Source organism: Protopterus annectens, chromosome 2.part0, assembly GCF_019279795.1.
Source record: "Protopterus annectens isolate FY-2018-M chromosome 2.part0, PAN1.0, whole genome shotgun sequence".
Lineage (NCBI taxonomy): Eukaryota > Metazoa > Chordata > Ceratodontiformes > Protopteridae > Protopterus > Protopterus annectens.
The window spans coordinates 28212773-28234197 of NC_056728.1; the positions used below are offsets into that span (position 1 = coordinate 28212773).

The 21425-nt window shown below is 41.8% G+C and overlaps 1 protein-coding gene across 1 annotated transcript in view; it reads left to right on the forward strand.

Annotated features, from left to right (window-relative positions):
* Positions 1–21425, forward strand: part of EFEMP2 (EGF containing fibulin extracellular matrix protein 2) — a 725363-nt gene that overhangs the window by 234582 nt on the left and 469356 nt on the right. Inside the window, exon 3 of the mRNA XM_044060512.1 lies at positions 4139–4187. Coding sequence (XP_043916447.1) covers positions 4139–4187 — 49 coding nt within the window. The remainder of the gene's footprint in view (positions 1–4138; positions 4188–21425) is intronic.

The window sequence follows — 21425 nt, forward strand, 5'->3', positions numbered from 1 at the left end:
ATATGCAAAGCCTTGGAAAGAATTATCATCGTGGAAATGATCAGTATGGACACAGGAACACAGGAAACCTGCAGACATTGGACCCAACCCTGTTTGGTTTCATCAAAGACAGGTTATGCCTACTTAACCTAGTGGACTTATTTGAGAAAGTCACCAAAGCAATGGATGAGGGCAAAATGGTTCACACTGTCTACCTTGATCTGGCCAAGGTATTTGACAAAGTACTTTACTTGGGCATTGTTGACAAACTCAAGAGGTTAGGTGTAAACCCTTACGTCATGTGGTTGATGAACAGCTGGCTCACAGATAGGACTTGGGAACTTAGAAATGGGGAGTCCATCTCTACAAAGAGGTTAGTCCCAACCAGCGTCCCTCAGGGATCAGTCCTGGTACCATTCCTTTTTGGCATTTATTTCTCTAAGGTCAAGGCCACTGTCAAGGGCCTCTGGTTCACCAATTTTGCAGATGACTGCAAATTAGAAGCGGTTGTAGAATCCCCCACTGACACTAATTTTCTCCAGGAAGGTCTAACACAGACAAATAACTTATGTCGGAGCAACAGACTAAAACTAAATACCAAGAAATGCATAATAGTATCCTTTGGAAAGCCATCCAGTCCTAGTAACTATTTGGCAACACACCCCTAAGAGTTGACCTAGTAGTCAGGGACTTAGAGACAGATGTAGACAGTAATCTGGCCTTTGCCCATCCCATGTCTACTTTAGTGAGACAATCATTCTATGTTGTGTAACTTATAAAGAAAGGCATGGCATATATGTCCAAGGAGGTCATTGTTCCACTGTATTCCGCATACATCAGACCTATCATTCAGTATAATTCCCCCTTTGATATGAACCTAACCAGACATATTCAACAATTAGAACCTGAGGTTACCTTAAATGTCAGACAGAGATCAGTTCTCAGTAACCTGTATTAGTCTTTGTAAAGACATAGGACCTTAAGGTGATTTTTTAAGGACAGGATATTCATACCCTGATTTCTTCTGCTGAGAAACCTTTGAGGACATTCCAACTGTTGCACTTGCCTGGTTAAGCAAATGCAAAAGGGGTCATTGTATGTGGTGATGGGCCTGATAAGAGTTTAATAGCGTGGTACTATAACTTTCTTAGACATGAATGTCATACCCTTGCATACAAGCTGTGTGGCAAAGAATGATTTTTTTTACTGTTTTGGCTACATGTTAGTCAAAGGCCAAATTACTTTCAATATACATTCCCAAATACCTAACTACTGGGTCAGCTCTTAGGGGTGTTTTATCAATGAAGTAATTAGCTTGGGTGGATGTCTTCCCAAAAGCAATATAATCCATTTCTTCTCACTGAGTTTTAATCTGCAGCTGTGGCACCAGTTATTTGTTGTTTGTATCAGACCCTCTTGTAGGATGTTTGTGTCATTGGGGGAATCTATGATAGCTCACAATTTACAGTCATCTGTGAACTTTGTGAGCCAAAGACCTTTGACATTATCATTGACTTCTGAGAAGTAGATGCCAAACAGGAGCTGGCCCAACAAAGAACCCTGGAGTACTCTGCTGATGACTGCTCTCCTGGTGGAAATGGTCTCCCCAGTCCTGACCTGGGTCCTATCTGTAAGCCAGCCAGCAATCCAACAAGTTATTTTAGGCTTTATGCCTGGTTCTGAGAGTTTGTCAACAATACATGAGTGGGGTATTGTATCAAAAAATGTGGCCAGGTTAAGGTAGGTGGTGTACACTATTTTTCCCTCATCCATAGTCTTGGTGACCCTCTTGAAGAAGTCTACCAGGTTGAGTTGGCAAGACCTTCCCTTAACAAAGTCCAAACTGGGATGGGTCTAGTGTTTTTAGTTTGCTAATGTCCTTGTTAATCATTTCCATAATAATTTGTTTCATAGCTTTGCATAGTAGACATGTCAGACTGTGGAGAGGAATACTCATTGTGGTCCTCCATTCATTTGGTATGTAACCTGTTTTGAAGATGTAGCTGATCAGTGCCTATGGTGGTCTTGCTAGGTCATGCTTGAAAGTATTTAGGAGGCAACCGGGATGCTGTTGAAACAGTCTTTTTGGCCTTACTGAGCTCTGCCAAGACCTGCTTCCTGTTGATAGTTGAGGAGGATATGCTTGAAGGGATTTCACAGGGGTTAGTGGGGGAAGGAGTGGGGAATGAAGTTAAAGCTAAATTTATTAGCTAGAATATTTGGTATGTAACCCTGGTCAGTGAAGTTTGTGTAATTTATCACTAGTTCTGCATACCCATGTGTGTTACTGTTAAGATTCCTGACATAGCTTAAAGAAGACTTTGTGGTTGCTGTTAGTTTGAGAGGATATCCTGACCTCATAATTGGCCATGTTGGACCTGTTAGTATCTTGTTTAGTTGAATTAGAGGGCTCTTGTCTCTGTGAAATTTGATTTTTCTAATTTTGGACATGGCGATTTTTTTATACGCTGTTAAGGTTAAGGTTAGGATTCCACCAGTGGGGTTTAAAGTTAGGCTTCTACCGGTGGGGTTTGTTTTTGGTGTTAGATTTGGGTTTTGATTCTGTTAGGTACTGCAGACATTTACATGCTTGCACATGGTTTTTTGTGAACAATTCTGTACAGGCAGCTTTGTTCTCTGCTAATCTAACTTGGACAATTTAATTGAGAACAGGAAATTCATCCCTGGCCTGGCACCTAAGTCTCTAATAGACACAGGCAGCCTGTAAATGGTTCATCTCCCAGGCCCCTGCTTATAAAAGTGTTTCATCTCCCAAGCTCTTGCTTACACTTATCAAGGGTATCAGCACTTGTCAAGAGATTTGGGATGCATGGCTAGGCTTACAAAGGCCCTAGTGGTACTTTGCCTAGTACACTCCTATGAACCTGTGAACCTATAAGGATACAGTGTCACTTAGAACCAACCCGTCATTCCTCCTGAAAGTAGTTTTTTGTCTGTATACCTGTCAATTTCATCTTTTCTTCAGAAATAGAGAAACCAGAAGAGACCACAGCCTGCCATATCCTATTTGAACACCATCATTTTTGGGTCTGTCTAAAGTGTGTGCATGGGTTTAAGAAGATAGAATATTTCTTCATTTTCTTTGAAGTGGGGAAAGAAGGGCTAGCAGTCACTAAGGTAACCCTTTCCAGATGGATTTCCAACTGCATTATCTTTTGTCATCAGGTGGGTTATCACCCACTGGAGAATGCAGTACTCAAAGGCCATGTCACTAAAAAGTTTCTGGTTTCAATGCTTGTTTTAAAAAATGTCTTTGCTACATTCATTTATGTCACAGTCACTGGGTCATCAGTTCACATCTTTACCAAGCATTATTATATGGGGTAACATTACTGCTTCAGTATGTCAGGACTTAGACTTCTGAGTCTCCTCCCTTTTGTCTGTCTTCTAGTCCCTTCCATTGTGGTAGAGTTATGCTTTGGGATTCAGCCTTATTGTAGAACCAGCAAGGAGAGTCTTCCATGTCAAACATAATACATATGTTCTTAATTAATAGTTGTCTTTTGGGGGGGGCCTCCTTGTTGAATCCAAGATACCTCCTCATGATTTCTCTGGTCTTAGATGGTCCATGCATCCAGTGGAAACTGTTGGAGAGCCCTGTTAGGTGGATAGGTACATATTTTTAATTAACTTTTTTTAAATTGTTAACTTTATAGATGTAAAGTCTACATTTTTCCTTAATTTGCAGGAAGTATTTTCACTCTGGCACAAAATAATGGACTCATTGGGTAGGCATGCATGACAAAACAGTATGCAGCAGAGTAGGGTGTGCATACCCCAGTGTGTAAAAGATTCAGAGAAAAAATGGCAATTCAGAACAGCAGAGAACAGAGAGAGAACAGCAGTCTACCTTTTAGTGTCCACAGCAGGAATAATCCCCTCATAGATAACTGATACTGTATCAGTTTGTGTGTTACTTCTGTAACTTACTACCTGATACACTGATCTGCTTAAAGAACATATTACTTCCTAATGAAATTAACTTTTACAAGAACGAAACAGTAAAAGGTATAGGTCTTAGTTTTTAATTAAAACGCTGTTGGCATAACAGAACTTTCAATAGCTTAATAATATGAAGCTACATTTGTATGCGTTCTGCAGTAGCTAGGTGATGACTTATTTTAATTGTTATTTGCAGGATTGCACTGATGGTTATCGATGGGATCCAGACACACAGAACTGTAAAGGTAGGTCCGGTTAATAGCATCTTTAGTACACAAACCACAGCTAAATGATCTCCACTGATTGCCACATTCTCTGTATTACCTGTTCCATTCCACTTACAGCAGTAGTATTTAACTCTGTAGGAAAGGACACCTATCTTAATTACATGGAGAATAATATAAAATGGTCTTTGATTATTAACTATGCTTCTTTCTTGTAATAGATGCTTAATATTCCTGAGATCCATTTTTATCCTCCATGGTAATTCCTAAAACTGAACTGTGTAGAGCAATTGAGTGTGGATTCACCATATCTGATTTTTAATTTAACTTCTGGGCTAGTGTAGAAAGTGAATATGGGGAAATGTTTTTTTTCTGTTTGGCAGTACGATCACAACCTACTACAGGTGAAATCAACATATTCTCATCATTTTGTAATCATTTGGTAACCACTGAAACTGTCTTATGTCTATATGTATATTCTATGTTACCCAAATGTTACATTATACTAGTTGAAGCATTGAAAGCTGCTGATATATGAAGCATACAGTGGATATAAAAAGTTTATACACCCCTGTTAAAATGCCAGATGTTCTTCGTGTTTCACTGTTGCAGTCATTACTGTAGGGTGATCCTGCCGGCAGGCAGCCTGAGGTCGGCCAGAATCCCAAAGTCTGGGTCCGGCGTCGGCTGTACCAGCAAGCACCCTGATGTCAGAACGCAGGGATATAAAGCTGACAGCCAATGCCATCTTCTCCAGTCTTTCTTGCCGTGCGGTGGAAAGCAGCTCGCAAGTCGTTGGTTGGCATTTTCAGACAGCGTGCTTTGATTGTCTTCGGTCCGAAGTTTTCTACTTCTCTTCTCAAGCTAAGTACCCCGTTGTGGAAACTTTTTTCTTGCTCCTCCGATGTCAGAAAAAGTTAATAATTGTATATCGTGTGGGAAACAAATACCTCATAAAGATTTCCGCTCTTACTGTCTACCTTGCTTGGGCCCTGACCACGACGTTTCTTGCTGTTGGTTCTGTGCCAGGTTTAATTCTCACACTGTCAAGCGTAGGTACGATTGGGCCTTGAATTATTTAGGTAGACGATTTAATTATAGGATGTCGTCGGATACTTTACCGACAACCGGAATTCAAAAGAAACGCAAAGACAAGGATAGGCCTCCGAGGTCCAAACATGATATTTTGCAGCCGGAGCCAGCTTCGGGTTCGGCAGTTGTCAGTGAGGCGCTTTTGCAGCCCCTGTTGTCCGCCACTTCGGAACCGATGGCCGACACGGACTCCCATGGGGAGCCTTCTAGGCCTAGTATTTTAACTGCTGCAGGACCTTCGGACGTCGCTCCTTCAGATGGGTCCGGAACCGCTGTGCAGGTACCGGCTTCTGAGGGGGTTTTCAGGCCTTCTAATATCACTATTTCTACAAAGACAAAGGCAAAGTCAAAGACTCCTGTTAAACCAAGGGTTTCTTCACAAGCTTCCTCGGATACAGCTCCCAAGTCCCAGAAGCAATTACTTCGGATGGCTGAAGATTTACTTACAATGATTAGGGGTTCTCACCCTCCTCCAGAAAAAAGGCCTAGACAGGATATTCCTTATGATTCTTCTGATCAGGCTTCTGTGTCTTCTGTCTCTTCCTCTGACCAGGATTATTCTTTTCCTCCTTATGAGGATTCCGATGCAGAGGACTCTATTCCCTCTGCTTCTCCCCCTGAAGATTTCTCTTTTGGGGAAACCTTACATGAGCTGAGGGAGCATTTTCATTGGGAAGGTCAGGATTACTCTGCTCCTAAGAAGAGACTTAGGGAATTTCTCCTTCTCCCTCAACACAGACCTTTGGCTATTCCTCCTGTACTTGATGTTGTGGATGATGCTTTTTCTGAAGCTAACCTAAATCCTGATTCCTTGCCGCCTGTTCCTTCTAAGCCTGATAGATTTTACAGAGTCCCTGACTCCCATCAATTCTTATTTAAGAACCCTTCTGCTGATCCTGAAACTATTTCTCAGGGTTCTAGGGCTGCTAAGGCCGCTTCTTCTAAAAATCCTATCCCTTCTGAAAAGGATTCTCGTGCCCTGGACAGGTGGGGCAAGAAGGTTTACACTTCTGCTACCCTTTCTATTAGAGCTTTAAATTGCCAGTTTCACATGTTCAAGTATCAGCAATTTCTTTTGTCTGTTTTAAAACAAAAGCTCTCTACCTTTCCTGCATGTGCAGAGGACAAGGAATTACAGGATGTATTGCATGCAACTGAACAAGTTAGCAAACAGGAATTATCTACTCTGAAAAGGCTTTTTGCCGAGGCGCTAGAGAAGAGAATAGAAGTGTGTTTTTTCGTGCTATTGAATGAAACTATAACCTTTGGATTAAACCTTTTACAAAATTGCAACGGAGTCTTCTTTCGTGTGGTATTACAACAGTTTTCTTGAATTTTGGTGGTTTTTGAAGTTAGCAAACATAGTTTACATTGTGGTTTTGATGCCTTAGAAGCTTCTTAGAGGGCTGCTGTCTCTGGTACTGTTATCAGGAGACATGCTTGGCTTCGTGAGCAGAATTTACCAGAACAGGTTAAGGCTAAGCTGTTAGATGCCCCTGTTCAGCATGATGTTTTATTTGGATCCAAGGCTGAGGAGGTTATTAAAAAGATGGAAGAAAAAGCAAAATCTATGCAGACTGTTAAAGATTTTTTACAAGTTCAGCCTCCTAGATTTTCTAGAAATTGGCCCTCCAAAAATTGGTCTTTTCCCACGTCTGACAGGCCTCAAAGGGGAATATATAGACAGTCCAGAGGCCGGGGGCAGGCTCAGGCCTCTTACAGGTCCAGACAATGGACTGCTTCTTCACCTAGAAGGGGAGAAGACAGACCTCAATCTCAAAAGAAGCAGACCCAATGACTCTCTCCGTTGGGCTACAGGTCCTCCTTGCCTGGAAGCCCCTCTCGGAGGAAAACTTTCTCTTTTCTACCAAAATTGGACTCATATTACCCAGGACAAATGGGTTTTAGACGTGATTTTAAGAGGCTACAAATTCCACTTTCATACTCTGCCAAGGTCTTCGGGCTGGCCAGATCTGCCAAAACATCAATGGTCAGAGGCCTTAAATCAAGTGGACGCCTTATTGGCCATGAAAGCCATAGAACCTGTTCCACTTCCAGAGATGGGAAAAAGTTTTTACTCCAGACTTTTTCTGGTCCCAAGGAAACAAAGCTCATGGAGACCTATTCTGGACCTCTCAGTGTTAAATACATTTCTGGAGATTCCAAAATTCAAGATGCTTACTCTGCAACAACTTCTTCCCATGCTCTCCCAGGATGCTTGGATGGTGACATTGGACTTGAAGGAAGCCTATTTACACATTCCCATCAGACAGGAATGCAGAAAATATCTCAGATTCAAGGCAGGTTCGAGACACTTTCAATTCTCTGTACTGCCCTTTGGCTTATCTACTGCACCCAGAGTCTTTACCAAGTGTCTGGCTCCAGTAGTAGCTTATTGCAGACTTCAAGGAATTCAAATTTATCCCTACCTGGATGACTGCCTTATCCAGGCAGACAGCAAGGATCTTTTACTTCAACATCTGCAGTTTGTTCAGCGTCTTCTCCTACTACTGGGATTCTCAGTAAACACAAAAAAGTCACATTTGATCCCCTCTCAACAAATGATCTTTTTGGGAGCTCTTCTAAACACAAGCTTACAAAGGGCCTTCCTTACTCCAGAAAAACAGGTACAGCTGGCATCAATTTTCAAGACCTTGGCTACTTTAACTCAGCTCACTGCAAGGAAATTCCTGCAGGCTTTGGGCTACATGGCTTCTTGCATCCTGTTGATTCCAAATGCAAGGCTTCATATGAGAAAACTTCAATGGTACCTAAAGAGTGTATGGTCTCAGCATTGCCACAGCCTGGAAACTATGATACCTCTGATTCCCTGCCTCCAAAAGGAGTTCCTTTGGTGGTCCAGGGCTTGTGCTTCAAACGAAGGGAATCCCTTTAGTCTACCTCATCCTGCTCAGATCATAACCACAGACGCCTCGGATTATGCTTGGGGAGCTCATTACCTAAACAATTGCCAGCAGGGCTACTGGACAAAGAAGCATCTTCCCTGGCACATCAACTTGAAGGAAATGTTGGCAGTCCAAAATTCTCTTCTAGCCTTCCAGAGTCTTTTGCAACCAGGCCATCTTCTGATTCTCACAGACAATACCACAGTCATGTGGTACATAAACAAGCAAGGGGGCTCTCACTCCTACCCCCTTTGCAGACTAGCCATGAGTCTATGGGACACAGCTCTACATCTAAATCTGCATCTTCAAGCTCAATTCATTCCAGGAAAACAGAATCTCTTAGCAGACAGCCTAAGCAGAAATCTTTTGGATCCTCACGAATGGATGCTGGACCCCAACATATTCAGCAGGATTACAGCAGTTTGGGGAGTCCCTCAGATAGATCTGTTAGCATCTCATCTCAACCATCAGCTGCCTCTCTTTTGCACCAGGTCCTTCCACAAAGCAGCTTGGAAAGTGGATGCCCTGTCTTTCAGCTGGAGGAATCTTTTGGGATATGCCTTCCCTCCTCTGCCTCTTCTGCCTCGGGTGTTACTGAAAATACAACAGGACAGACCCAAGATTTTCATTCTGATAGCTCCAAATTGGCCTCGGCAGTTTTGGTATCCAACTTTAAGACACCTATTCTTGGAACCTCCATGGATTCTGCCTCTGTTTCCTTCACTTCTGTCCCAGCATCAGGGTCAGATGTTTCACTCTCAAATCAAGACTCTTTGCCTGGCAGCTTGGCTTTACAAGGGCCTTTGATTCCTTCTGCTTTTCCCAAACAAGTTTTGGATGTTCTCTTAGAAGCTAGGCGCCCTAGCACTAGAAAATCCTATGCTTCTAAATGGAAAAGATTTTGTATTTGGATGCGGGACCGAGGTTCTAATCCTCTTTTGCCTGACATTTCTTCCATTCTACTTTACCTCTCAGACCTTTTTCTTAAAGGCCTCTCCTTTTCTTCCATTAAAATCCATGCTTCCGCTATCTCGGCTCATTACAACACTGATTCCCCCCATTTTTTCTCACCAGCTGGTGAGACAATTCTTGAGAGGGGCTAAGAATTTAAGACCTCCCAGAACTCCTCCTGTTCCTGCTTGGGATCTTAACTATGTTTTGGAAAAACTAACTTTATCCCCCTTTGAGCCTGCGGCTGCTTCAGATATCAAGTTCCTTTCCTGGAAGACAGCTATTTTATTAGCTTTGACTTCTGCCAGAAGGGTTTCTGAGTTGCAAGCTCTCATGGCTGTGGAACCATACCTTATTTTCCACCAAGACAGAGTTGCCTTGAGGACCAGTCCTACATTTATGCCTAAGGTGATTTCTAAAGTGGCTTTAAATCAGACTATTCACCTTCCTACTTTCTTTCCAAATCCTCAAAACAAAGGGGAAAGGATTTTGCATTCATTGGACGTGCACAGACAACTAAGGTTTTACCTGGATAGAACTAAAGATTTCAGAAAATCTGATCAGTTGCTTATCTCTTATGCCTCTAGTTCTCTATGCAAAGCTATCTCTAAACAAACTATTTCCAAATGGATTGCTCATGGGATAAGGTTTTGTTACTCTCATTTTGGGAAACAAATTCCAGGTACTGTTAGAAGTCATTCTACTAGAGCAGCTGCCACTTCAGCAGCTTTTCTCAGAGGAGTTCCTACCAAGGACATTTTGGAAGCTGCCACTTGGAGTTCAGTGCATATTTTCTCTAAGCACTACAATCTCCCTTTGTATTCTAAGTCTAGGGCAGGTTTTGCCTCTGCTGTCTTGCAGGGTCTTCTGGCTGCCCCTTCTTCTGCATAACCTCCTCCCTCATCACAGCTTTGGGATTCCACCCTACAGTTATGACTGCAACAGTGAAACACGAAGAACATAGTACAGTTGTGTACACCTACCATAAATGTAGATGTTCGAGTGTCTTCACTGTTGCAGTCGGTGTTTCCCTCCCACCAATCCCCTCTTATCTTCCTCTTCTTTTGTGGTGTATTTGTGTTTCCTTTTTGGACACCTTTTGGTTATTTTGGGGGACTTCTGACATCTGGGGCAAGAAAGACTGGAGAAGATGGCGTCGGCTGTCAGCTTTATATCCCTGCATTCTGACGTCAGGGTGCTTGCTGGTACAGCCGATGCCGGACCCAGACTTTAGGATTCTGGCCGACCTCGGGCTGCCTGCCGGCAGGATCACCCTACAGTTATGACTGCAACAGTGAAGACACTCGAACATCTACATTTATGGTAGGTGTACACAACTGTACTTTTTTTGTGATATAAGAAAATGAGACCACAATAAATAATTTCAAAACTTTCCCCACCTTTAATGTGACCTATAACCTGTACAATTCAATTGAAAAACAAACAAATCTGTTAGAGGAAACATTATAAAAATAAAAAACGTACACTAAGCTGGTTGCATAAGTGTGCACACCCTTAAACTAATACTTTGTTGAAGCACCTTTTGATTTAATTACAACATTCAGTCTTCTTGGGTTGGAGTCTATTAGCATGGCACATCTTGACTTGGCAATATTTACCTATTCTTCCTTGCAAAAGGACTCCAAATCTGTCAGCTTGTGAGGGCATCTCTTGTGCACAGCCCTCTTCAGGTCACCCCACAGATCTTCTATTGGATTTAGGTTTGGGCTCTGGCTGGGCCATTCTAAAACTTTTATTTTCTTCTGGTGAAGCCATTCTTTTGTTGATTTGGATGTATGCTTGGGGTCATTATCATGTTGAAAGGTGAAATTCCTCTTCATCTTCAGCTTTCTAGCAGATGCGTGAAGGTTTTGGGACCTTGTGACTGGTGTTTGGAACTGTTCATAATTCTCTTCACCTTGACTAAAGCCCCATTTCCAGCTGAAGAAAAGCAACCCCAAAGCATGATACTGCCACCAACATGCTTCTCCGTGGGGATGGTGTTCTTTTGGTGATGCGAAGTGTTGTTATTGTGCCAAACGTACCTTTTGGAATTGTGACCAAAAAGTTCAACGTTGGTCTCATCAGACCATAAGACATTTTCCCACATGCTTTTGGGAGACTTTATATATTGTTTTGCAATATTTAGCTGGGCCTGTATGTTTTTCTGTGTAAGAAAAGGTTTCCATCTTGCAACCCTACCCCATAGCTCAGACATATGGAAAATATGGGAGATTGTTGTCACATGTAGTACACAACTAGTACTTGCCAGAAATTCCTGCAGCTCCTTCAGTGTTGCTGTAGGTCTCTTGGCAGCCCCCCGACCAGTTTTCGTCTTGTCTTTTCATCAGTTTTGGAGGGACGTCCAGTTCTTTGCAATGCCACTGTTGGCCCATATTTTCTCCACTTTTTGATGACTGTCTTCACTGTGTTCTATGGTATATCCAATGCTGTGGAAATTTTTTTGTACCCTTCTCCTGACTGATACCTTTCAACAATGAGATCCCGTTGATGCTTTGTAAGCTCTCTGTCAACCATGGCTTTTGCTGTAGCAGGCAACTGAGTAAATGTCCTACTAGGACAGCTGAACTTTATTTGGGGTTAATCAGTCTCTCTCTAATTGATGGCAGGTGTGTACCCAAGAAGATGGAATGCTGTAATTAAATCAAAAGGTGCTTCAACAAAGTATTAGTTTAAGGGTGTGCACACTTATGCAACCAGCTTATTGTACTTTTTTAAAATATTTTTCCCCTAACACATTTGTTTGTCGATTGAATTGTACAGGTTATAGGTCACATTAAAGGTGGGAACATTTTTGAAATGATTTATTGTGATCTAATTTTTTAATATTACAACAACCTGGCATTTTAACAGGGGTGTGTAAACTTTTTATATCCACTGTATGTTTCAGAGTTTAAGGGTTGGTCATCATACAGTTCTTTTTGTAGTCTGTTTAAACCAGTTTGACCATGTTCTTACTGTTGAAACTATTCTTATTGCTGACTAAATAGTGCCTTTCCTCAATTATTAAAATGTGGAACCGTTTTTATATGACTTTCTACCCAAGGTATACCATAACATCTTATTTTGATCAGTGGAATTTCAGGCTGTCATGGATTTTAAGGACCAAAGAAGGTTAAAGGAGGAGGAAATAAAAAAGAGCTTTAGGCCCTTTGCATTCAGAGTAAGAAAAACTCCAGACATGAGAAGAATGTTGTAACATTCTGGGACATTCTGTGTTGTGTTAATGTGACTGAGCCATTCTTATAAGTATAGCTGAAGCTATGATCTAAATGTCAGTGAGAGGTTTCTTGAGTTAAATCCAGTAAAATCAATTTTACATGCAACTGCTAGGTTTCTTACAAATGGTTTAACCCTAAACCCTGTGGATATTGCAAACCTTTAAGTTTTGTTCTTCTGACAGAAACTTAGTGAATCTGTAACTGGGTATATGAATGAGATCAGAAAACTGACTCAGGACTCTAATGATGGGCCACTACAGCAAATGCTGAGAGACAGAAGTGTATGAAACCATTACCAACAATATCCCACAGAGCTCAGTACTGGATTCCCTCCTTCCTGGCATCTGTTTTTCTGTTATCATATCTAATGTTCCAGGCTTCTAGTTATCTGTGTTTTTTTCATTACTGCAAAATGGTTGTAATTGTCAGTGCACCTTCTTACGTACAGTTACTTTACCAAAGCTTGACTGTGCCAACTCTTGATGTACTAACAATGGTCTTAAGCTAAATGTTAAGTAATGTCTTGCAGTTCTGTTTTCCCACCTCCTGTCATATAAATGCGACATGCTTCCAAATTGCATCATGTCACCATAATACTTCAGAAATCTTTCTATCTGGCCCAACTATTTTCTAAAGACATTTCCTCTAGAGCTAAACTATTCTAAGTTCTCTTGTATTCATCCTTCATAAGGTCCATCACTGAATATAATTCTCTTTTTGGCATGCACCTTTCTAAGCATTTTGATCAGCTTAAAAGGCCTCAAAGATTCTTAACTAAAAAGATCCCTGGCCTCAAGTTCCTCAACTACCCAGACAGAATGGCAGCCATCCCCTTGTACATAGCGTGTCCTACCTTTTTTCCTTGCAGTGATGTTTGCCTTGTTTTTTTATCTATGAAAAACCTTGAGTATTCGACCTCCTGCATCTCTACTGAATTGATGGCTCCTCAAATACTCCTGCTATAATCTACATCAATAAATAAATGAAACTCATTGCTGGTGTAGGTACCTAACCCAGTGTATTTCCCATCTGTGGAATACGCCTTCCCTACATGTCATATCAAAGCAGTAATGTGGCCACTTTCAAAGTTAATCTTAGTACTTGGATGAGCAGTCATAAATTCTTCTCTGGGTTGAACACTACTGAATTACATAGTGATTCATGATGCTTATTTAAATAAGCCTTTTGTACTATTTAGAGACTGTTGCTTGCTATGCTGTAAAGCTATGAGCTTATGAAAATGCCTGAAATATTACTTTACCAGCAGAAACAGCAAACAGAAATGTACAAGATTTACATGTAAAGTAGATGGCAGTGGCATATAACAGTACATAAGAATAGAAATGTAAAGTGCATGCACGAAGAGTAAAGACATTAGCAAAGCACATGCATGTTTTTGTGCCTTGTGCAACAGCATACTTTGAAATTCAGACAGAAAAAGTACCATGCCAAGGTTTGTGGGAATAAGAAAATGAAGCATTTTAAGAAAGCAAGTGCTAAAAGAAATGGAGAAGTTTGCACATACAGTGTTTATTCTAAGGAAAAACAGAAAGAATTAAAGCAAACAATATTTGTTCTAAGGTAAAACACAAAGAACTAAAACATTTCCTTTATATATCATGTACCATCTAGGTAGGAGATAAATAGTGGTGCTTTTTAAACATAATAAATTTAACAAACTGTGTAGAAGTTCCTACTGCCTGTAGGCTACGGCTACTGCCTGTATCCCAACAGATGATAAACCTATGTTTTCCATACCTAGATCTTTTGTAGTGCATGTGGAGGTAAAATATTAAATAAACATATCGATGAAAGGAAAAACAAATAGTCATGACTGATGCAATATATTTAGAGTGGTCTTCTCCTGTGGTACTTATACTGAACCTGATGGCAGGATTATTTGTTAGTCTGTTCATTTATTTATTTGTTTTACCAGGAAAAGCTAGAAAGTCCCCATTTTCGGTGGAGTATTGAGAGGAAAAAGCTCCAGAAATGTAAAATACATTATGAGACAACATTCAAAAGGTTGCATCACAGTATGAATTAAAACAATACTATACATCTATATGCACAGTAAATGCTAGTTTGATACACAAGAGGTTCTCCCGTTCGATTCTCGGCTGGAGCGTCTTCTGTGTGGAGTCTGCATGTCCTCCCCACGGTCGAGTGGCTTTCGAAAGACATGCGTGAATGGGCATGCCTTCATTGAAGGTTGGGTGTCGAGCTGGCACTACGGCACCATGAAAATCTACTGCCAATCATTAGCAGACTGGAGTTCCGCTGTGGCGACCCCTAACCGGGAAAAGCCGAAGGAACAACAACAACAACATGTTGTAAAAGTTAGTTTGGAGCATAGAGATAAAAGATATTCAATACCAAGTCAATTATAATATAACATCTACCATAAAGAATAGTTTCAGACTAAAACATGGAACTGTCATTGCTCTTCTGTGTACTATAGATGTTATCTACAATAAATTCATTAATGGTCTGTATGTTGAAAGACTCTTTTCTTTGCCGTTTAAAAGCTGATGATACCAGCTGAGAAAAAAATCATGTAGTTTCATAAAATTATGCATCCTAGATTTGTGCTCTTATCATTATATTTCCTTACACCTTAAATAAGTCATCCAGATATTTTAAATACAGGGGCATTTTTTTCTTTATATTCATGTCTATTTAAAACATACTTTCTTTCCCACTGGGCCCTGACCAAATTTGCAAAAGCGGTGCCACATGGTGACCCTATGGCTTCCTCTACTTTCTGTAAAAAATACCTTCCCTCAAAATATATGTAGTTGTTTTGTAGTATTTTAACAGTAATTTTATAATGTTGTTGTTGTGTCTTTCGGCTTATCCCGGTTAGGGGTCGCCACAGCGGAACTCCAGTCCGCTAATGTTTGGTAGTGGATTTTTACATGCCGAGTTACCAGCCCTGACGCACAACCTTCAACGAAGGCACGCCCATTCACACATGCCTCCACACAGAAGACACTCTAGCTGAGAATCGAACGCGACAACGTCTTGCTGTGAGGCGACAATGCTACTGCAGCACCACTACCGATAATGAAATTATAAAAACAGCTACAATTATTCTTAAGCTTTTATAATAAAGTAATAATTTAATTAGTGGAAATGATCATAACATGACATGTATTGAATGAATGCCAGGCACCTTCTTTTGTTGTACTACTTTTCTAATGTTTCTGCTATTTAAAAAGCAGCTTCAAGGTAGTTTATTGTTTTTAATGGAATATTTGGTCATGGTATCTTTAAGATCTAGTGACTCTAGTAGGGACTGGTGAGTCGTGATGAGGAAAAGTTTTAAAAGTGGATGCATGCAGTTTTGACTTAGATCTGAAGAAGTTTGGCAATGTTTAAACGAAAGCGTTAATAATAAAATTGGGGTCTGTATATATCCTGTTTTCCACTTTGCTTTTTTGTTTTCAGCAGTTTTTCATTGGTTGGTTTGTTTGTTCAGTTTATTCAATTAGCTGCTGACTTCATTGCTTTCCCAATCAGCATCTTGCTCAATAGATATGTTTCGTAATCTTTAATGCCAAACATACGGAAAATGTCTCATATCATCCCTATTCATAAAGGTGGAAACTCTGCTGAGCTGACCAACTCCCGACCCACAGCCATTCTGTCCCCCATCTCCAAAATATTAGAAAAATGTATTTATCAACAACTAATGAAATACTCACTGCAAAACAACCTTCTTACACATATCAAACATGGTTTCTGTCCAGGCCACAGCATATCCACAACCTTCCTATCCTTTACTGAATCTGTAAACAGAGCTAGAGATGCAGGTAGCTTTATATCTGCTTTATTTCTTGACCTTTCTAAGGCATATGACACCATCTCACATTCCATACCCCTGGACAAGCTCTCAAAGTTAGGCTTTCCCCTCCCACCCTGCAATGGTTCCACAGTTACCTACATGAATAAAAACAAGCAGTAAAGTGCCTAATTGAAATCTCTTCCTTTCTACACAACCAAACTGGAGTCCCACAAGATTCTATCCTTGGTCCTTTAGTCTTCAGTATATTTAAAAATGACCTATGCTCTGCCAAATCCACTAGAACACTCGTACAGTATGCAGATGAATCCAGTATTATCTGCACTTCTCCTACTCTATCCCAATTTCTTACCATCACACAATAGACATTTTCTTCATTTGAATCCTGGCTTACTATCAAGTATTCCTAAAGCCTAAAAAAAACTAAACTCCTTCTCATCCTACCAAAAAATCGCTCTATTGATAAAAATCAATTCAAAATCTACTCAGCTAACAATATCATTCTTGAAATAGTCCACCACATTAAACTGCTAGGTGTTATTATAGATGATCGGTTAAAGTTTGATCTCCATGTCTGACAAAATGTAAAAAAAAACACCAGAAACTTGGCATCCTCTACAGAAACAAACACTGCCTGAACTCAACCAAGATCATTCTTGCTAAAACCTTGCTTCTGCTCTCCCTTCTATACAGTGCCTCTATTCTTTCCAACCTACAGATCTCCATTAGATCCAAAATGGAACAGTGCGACAAAAAAGTGCAATATTTGCCACCAATTCCAGAACCAACACACATAACTATATGCCATTACAAATGCTAAACTGGCTAGAATTCCCCAATCACCTCCTCTGTATCCAGCTAACAACTCTATACAACATGATTTATAAACCCCTAGCCTGCCCTGCTCTAAACAACATAATCAAACCTTACAACCCCAACAGAACCCTTAGGTGTGAAGATAGGAAACTTCTCACTACCTCCAAAGCCTCTAAAATAGCAGTGAAAGCTTATACTCTCACTCTGTTGCTAAAGTATGGAATTCACTCTCACTCTCAATCCTGATCTAGTAGCTTTCAAAACTTCCCTAAAACAGCATCAAAACAATTCCTGGCTCTGCCCATGCTCTGCTCCTGACTAATCTCTCCTCCACTTCTTCCTTCCTTCTTTCTATTCACTCTGCCATCCAGCTTTCTCTCCTACTTTTCTTTTAATCCAACTAACACTACCTAGGATTAACTAACTGTCCTCTAATATTCTTCAGTTTAATAATCCGCCCTCCTCTCTTACAACTATGCCTTCTCTATATCTCAACAAAGTGGTTAAAATCTCAATTCCACATAAAAAAAACAATTTTAACTACTGACTATATCGTAAAAATTCATAGAATGTGATGTTATGTAGTCCTATCTCACCTCCATTATTAAGTATGGGTTCGTAGCCGATCCTCGGCTCCGACTCGGCCGCTTAGAAAACCTAAAAACTTCTGATTCGCTCGTGGCTAGGAGGTATCCCATGGTGCATGCGCACATTTCCCAGATCTCGTTTGCCACGTATTCATTCGGAAGCTTCTTTTGGTTGGCCATGGCCAAGTGATTTAGTTCTTTATTATTACTGCTTATTAACAATTTTTTGCTTCATGTGAAGTTTTATTCTGATTGCTGACAGTTTTATTGTGATACCGATTTGTGTCTTTAACCGGATTTGACTTATTGCTGTTTTTAAAATTCTTGGGCCTGTTGGCCTTTTGTGTGTGGTTCCCGTGAGTGTGTGCTTTTAGACTAGACCGTTTAACTTAGAGGTGCTAGTTTGTTCCCTTTTTCTTTCTTGCGCTAGGTTTGTTTAAGTTAGAGAACCTAGTAAAACCCCTTTTATTTTTGTTGTAGGTGTTAGGGCTAGATCTGCTTAAGTTAGAGGATCTAGTTCCTCTCTTGTTGTGGGAGTGTTGTTTTTTTCTCTACTGCCATTATGTCCAAGGAACATAAAGAACATAAACAGTCAGGGTTTAAAAAGTGTACTAAATGTTCACAAAAAATGTCCATCACCAATGGACATAGCATCTGTGTGTACTGCTTAAGGGCCATACATCTTCAAGAAACTTGTCTCTTTTGTCATTCCTTTAACCCTAGAGTACTCCAGGAATGGAAGAATAAGCTGATTCTAAAAGGCATGTTTAAACCTTCCTTCGAGGAAGACCTAGCCAGTTCTTCCTCCTCTGCTAGATCTCAGTCTTCTAGAAAGGATAAGGGCAAGACCTCTAAAAGGCCTTCTCATCCTCAACTTCTTTCTCTGAACCTCCACAGAAGTTACCAAAATCGGAGTTGGCCTCTGTCTCTTCGGCTCCACAGTCTTCGGAGCCGATTGAGATTCTGGACCAGGACCCTGCAGTATCAGCACCAAGTGTTTCAGTGCCGATCACTAGCAGTCCTCTTCAGAGCTGGTTTACAGACATTCCACAGGTCTCCCCTACTCTAAAATCACCTATATTGCAGAGAACAAGGTCTCCCACACTGTCCTCCAGATCCTCCAGGAGCTTATCTAAAGAAGACATTGAGAGAGTGGTGCTCAGACTCCTTAAGTCATTGGCCTTGCCAAACTTTTTATTGTCTCCGACCCATTTGGTCTCGGAGCTGACTCCTGCCACTGATCCTGCTCTTTTTCCTCCTCCAACCCAGACTGGGCCTTTGGAGCCGATGTTGTCGGTACTGACTATAGTGGTGCCCTTGGCTCCAGCACCCCGTGTGGTTGTCTCAGAGCCAAGCTCTGCACCGACACTATCGGTGCCATCCGAAGTGTCTATGGTCCGAAGCTCTTCGGTCGGCCCCAAGGGGGACACTTGGAACCGAACATCTTTGGTGCTGAGTCTTCCTCTTGTTGCATCGGCCCGAGTGAGCTTGGACCCTACATCATTCTTGGAGCTGATTCTTTTGGAACCATTGGCACCTATGCTCTCTTCGGAGCCAGGGCGTCATTTGGAGCCTGAGGAATTGGTCTTCATGAGGATGAGGAGCATGTTGGATAGTTCATCCGTCCCACGTAGGAATACCAATGCTATACTCCCTCAAACGCCGACTACGGTCTCAGCATCCTCTCTCCCCCAGGATGGCAGAGACCCACAGCCTCAGGACCCCCATTTGGGTGGCCCCCAATCTTTCGAGACCTCCCCAGAGGACCCCACTGAGGAGCCCCTTCAGAAGAGATCATGTAAGAGGAAGCATGTAGACTCCCCTGATGAGTCTGTCACATCTGACACTGACCTCGATGAGTCGGAGGGGTCCCCTAAGTCATCCTCTGAAGATGTCTCCTTTGCAGACATTTTGGAGATTCTCAGGCAGAGAGGTGGCTGGCCCACCGTTACCCCGTCCGATGAGGAGTCAGTGTACCTGAAGGCTTTTGGTTCTCAACCCTCAGCTTCATGGGTGTCTCCTCCATTTGATGAATTACTGGATCTTGTGAGTCAGAAAGCATGGTAGACTCCTGATGCCATGGAACCGGTCCCCAGGAGGCCAAATACATTTTTTTCCACCCCTAAAGACAAATAATTTTTATCCAAGGGCTTACCTGTTGATGCCATGGTGGTGGCGGCGGCCACTAAGAAGGAGCTAGCAGAGACTTCTTCTTCAATCCATCGACCCAATAAGGAATCCTGAACGATGGATAGGTACGGGAAGCGTATCTTCTCTTCAGCGGCTTTTAGGTTCATAGGTTCATAGGTTAGTACTAAGCTAACTGCCCTTGCGAGCCATTTTAAGCCTAGCCAATTATCCCTTGTGAGATTTGAACCCTGCACCTGGTGTTTGTAAGGCAAACACCTTAACCATTAGGCCACCCTCCCAACCCACTCCGATTGCTGAACTATCACATTTTACGAGACTTCAGAGAGATCTCCTAAAGGAGTTATGAGATACTCTTCAGGGTACCTCTACTGAAGCAGTCCCATCTGCAGTGTCGGCTCAGTTAGCTACTCTCACATCTATTGTTAACTCCTCCTTGCGGCTGATCTCATACACAGCTGATGGTGTGAGTAGGGCGGCCAGTTCAGGAGTCTCCTTAAGGAGACATTCCTGGATGCATCTATGCAACTTTGCTGAGCCTTTTAAGTCTACATTCACCAATGCTCTCGTGGACAGATCCTCTCTTTTTGGACCCAAGGTGAAAGATACTCTCACCAGGTGTGAACAGGAAGGAAAGACTCTCTCTGCCTTGGGAGTCCATTTTACCATTCCTTTTAGACCTTACCCTAAAGGTCAGAAGAGCGGTAAAATGTGGTTCAAGAAATCACAGAGACCTTTCCAGGATACACAAGGTGATCCCTCCTTCAGAGGCAGGGGAGGAGGAAATAATGGTAGACGTCACCCTAGAGGCAGGGGAGGCCCACAAAATCAGGGAGGTCACGATTCCTTTCGTGACAGTCCCAATCAGCGTTCCTGATGTGGAACCTGACTGTGCATCTCTGGAGCCGGTTGGGGGTCGCCTGTCCTTGTACCCAGAAGCCTGGCTAAATCTCACTTGAGACAAGTGGGTACAAGACATTATCACCAGAGGTTACTCTATACCCTTTTCCCTTCCACCACGCCCTCCCAGAAGGATCCCAGATGTACCACCCAATCACAGGGATCAAGCGGCTATAGAGATAAAAAAGCTGCTATTAAAAAGAGTCATCCAAAAGGTCGCAGCAGACCAGACAGGATTCGGAACATACTCCAGATTCTTTTTAGTTCCAAAAAGAACAGGAGACTGGAGACCCATCCTAGACCTCAGCAGGTTAAGCTAGTATGTAAAGAAGTCCAAGTTCCGAATGGTCACTCTACAATCCATACTCCCTCTGTTAGGGAAAGACAGTTGGATGTGCTCAATAGATCTCCAGGATGCCTACTACCACATAATGATGGACAAAGCATCAAGGAGCTTCCAGCTGGAAGCCAATCATTGCCAGTTTCAGGTGCTTCCCTTTGGTCTCACCACAGCCCCTGGGTGTTCACCAAGTGCATGGCAGTAGTCACAGCTCATTTGAGGCATCAGGGAATCCAAGTCTTTTCATACCTGGATGATTGGCTCCTGACCACCATCACCAGGCATCGTCTAGTTCATTCAAGAGATTCCACAATCAAACTCTGTTCCCAGTTGGGAATCTCTGTAAACTGGGAAAAATCCTCTACTTTGCCCACTCAATCTATAACATTTATAGGAGCAAACATAGACATGGTTGCTATGACAGCCAGACTACCTACAGACAGAATACAGAATCTTGCGCAGCAAATTTACA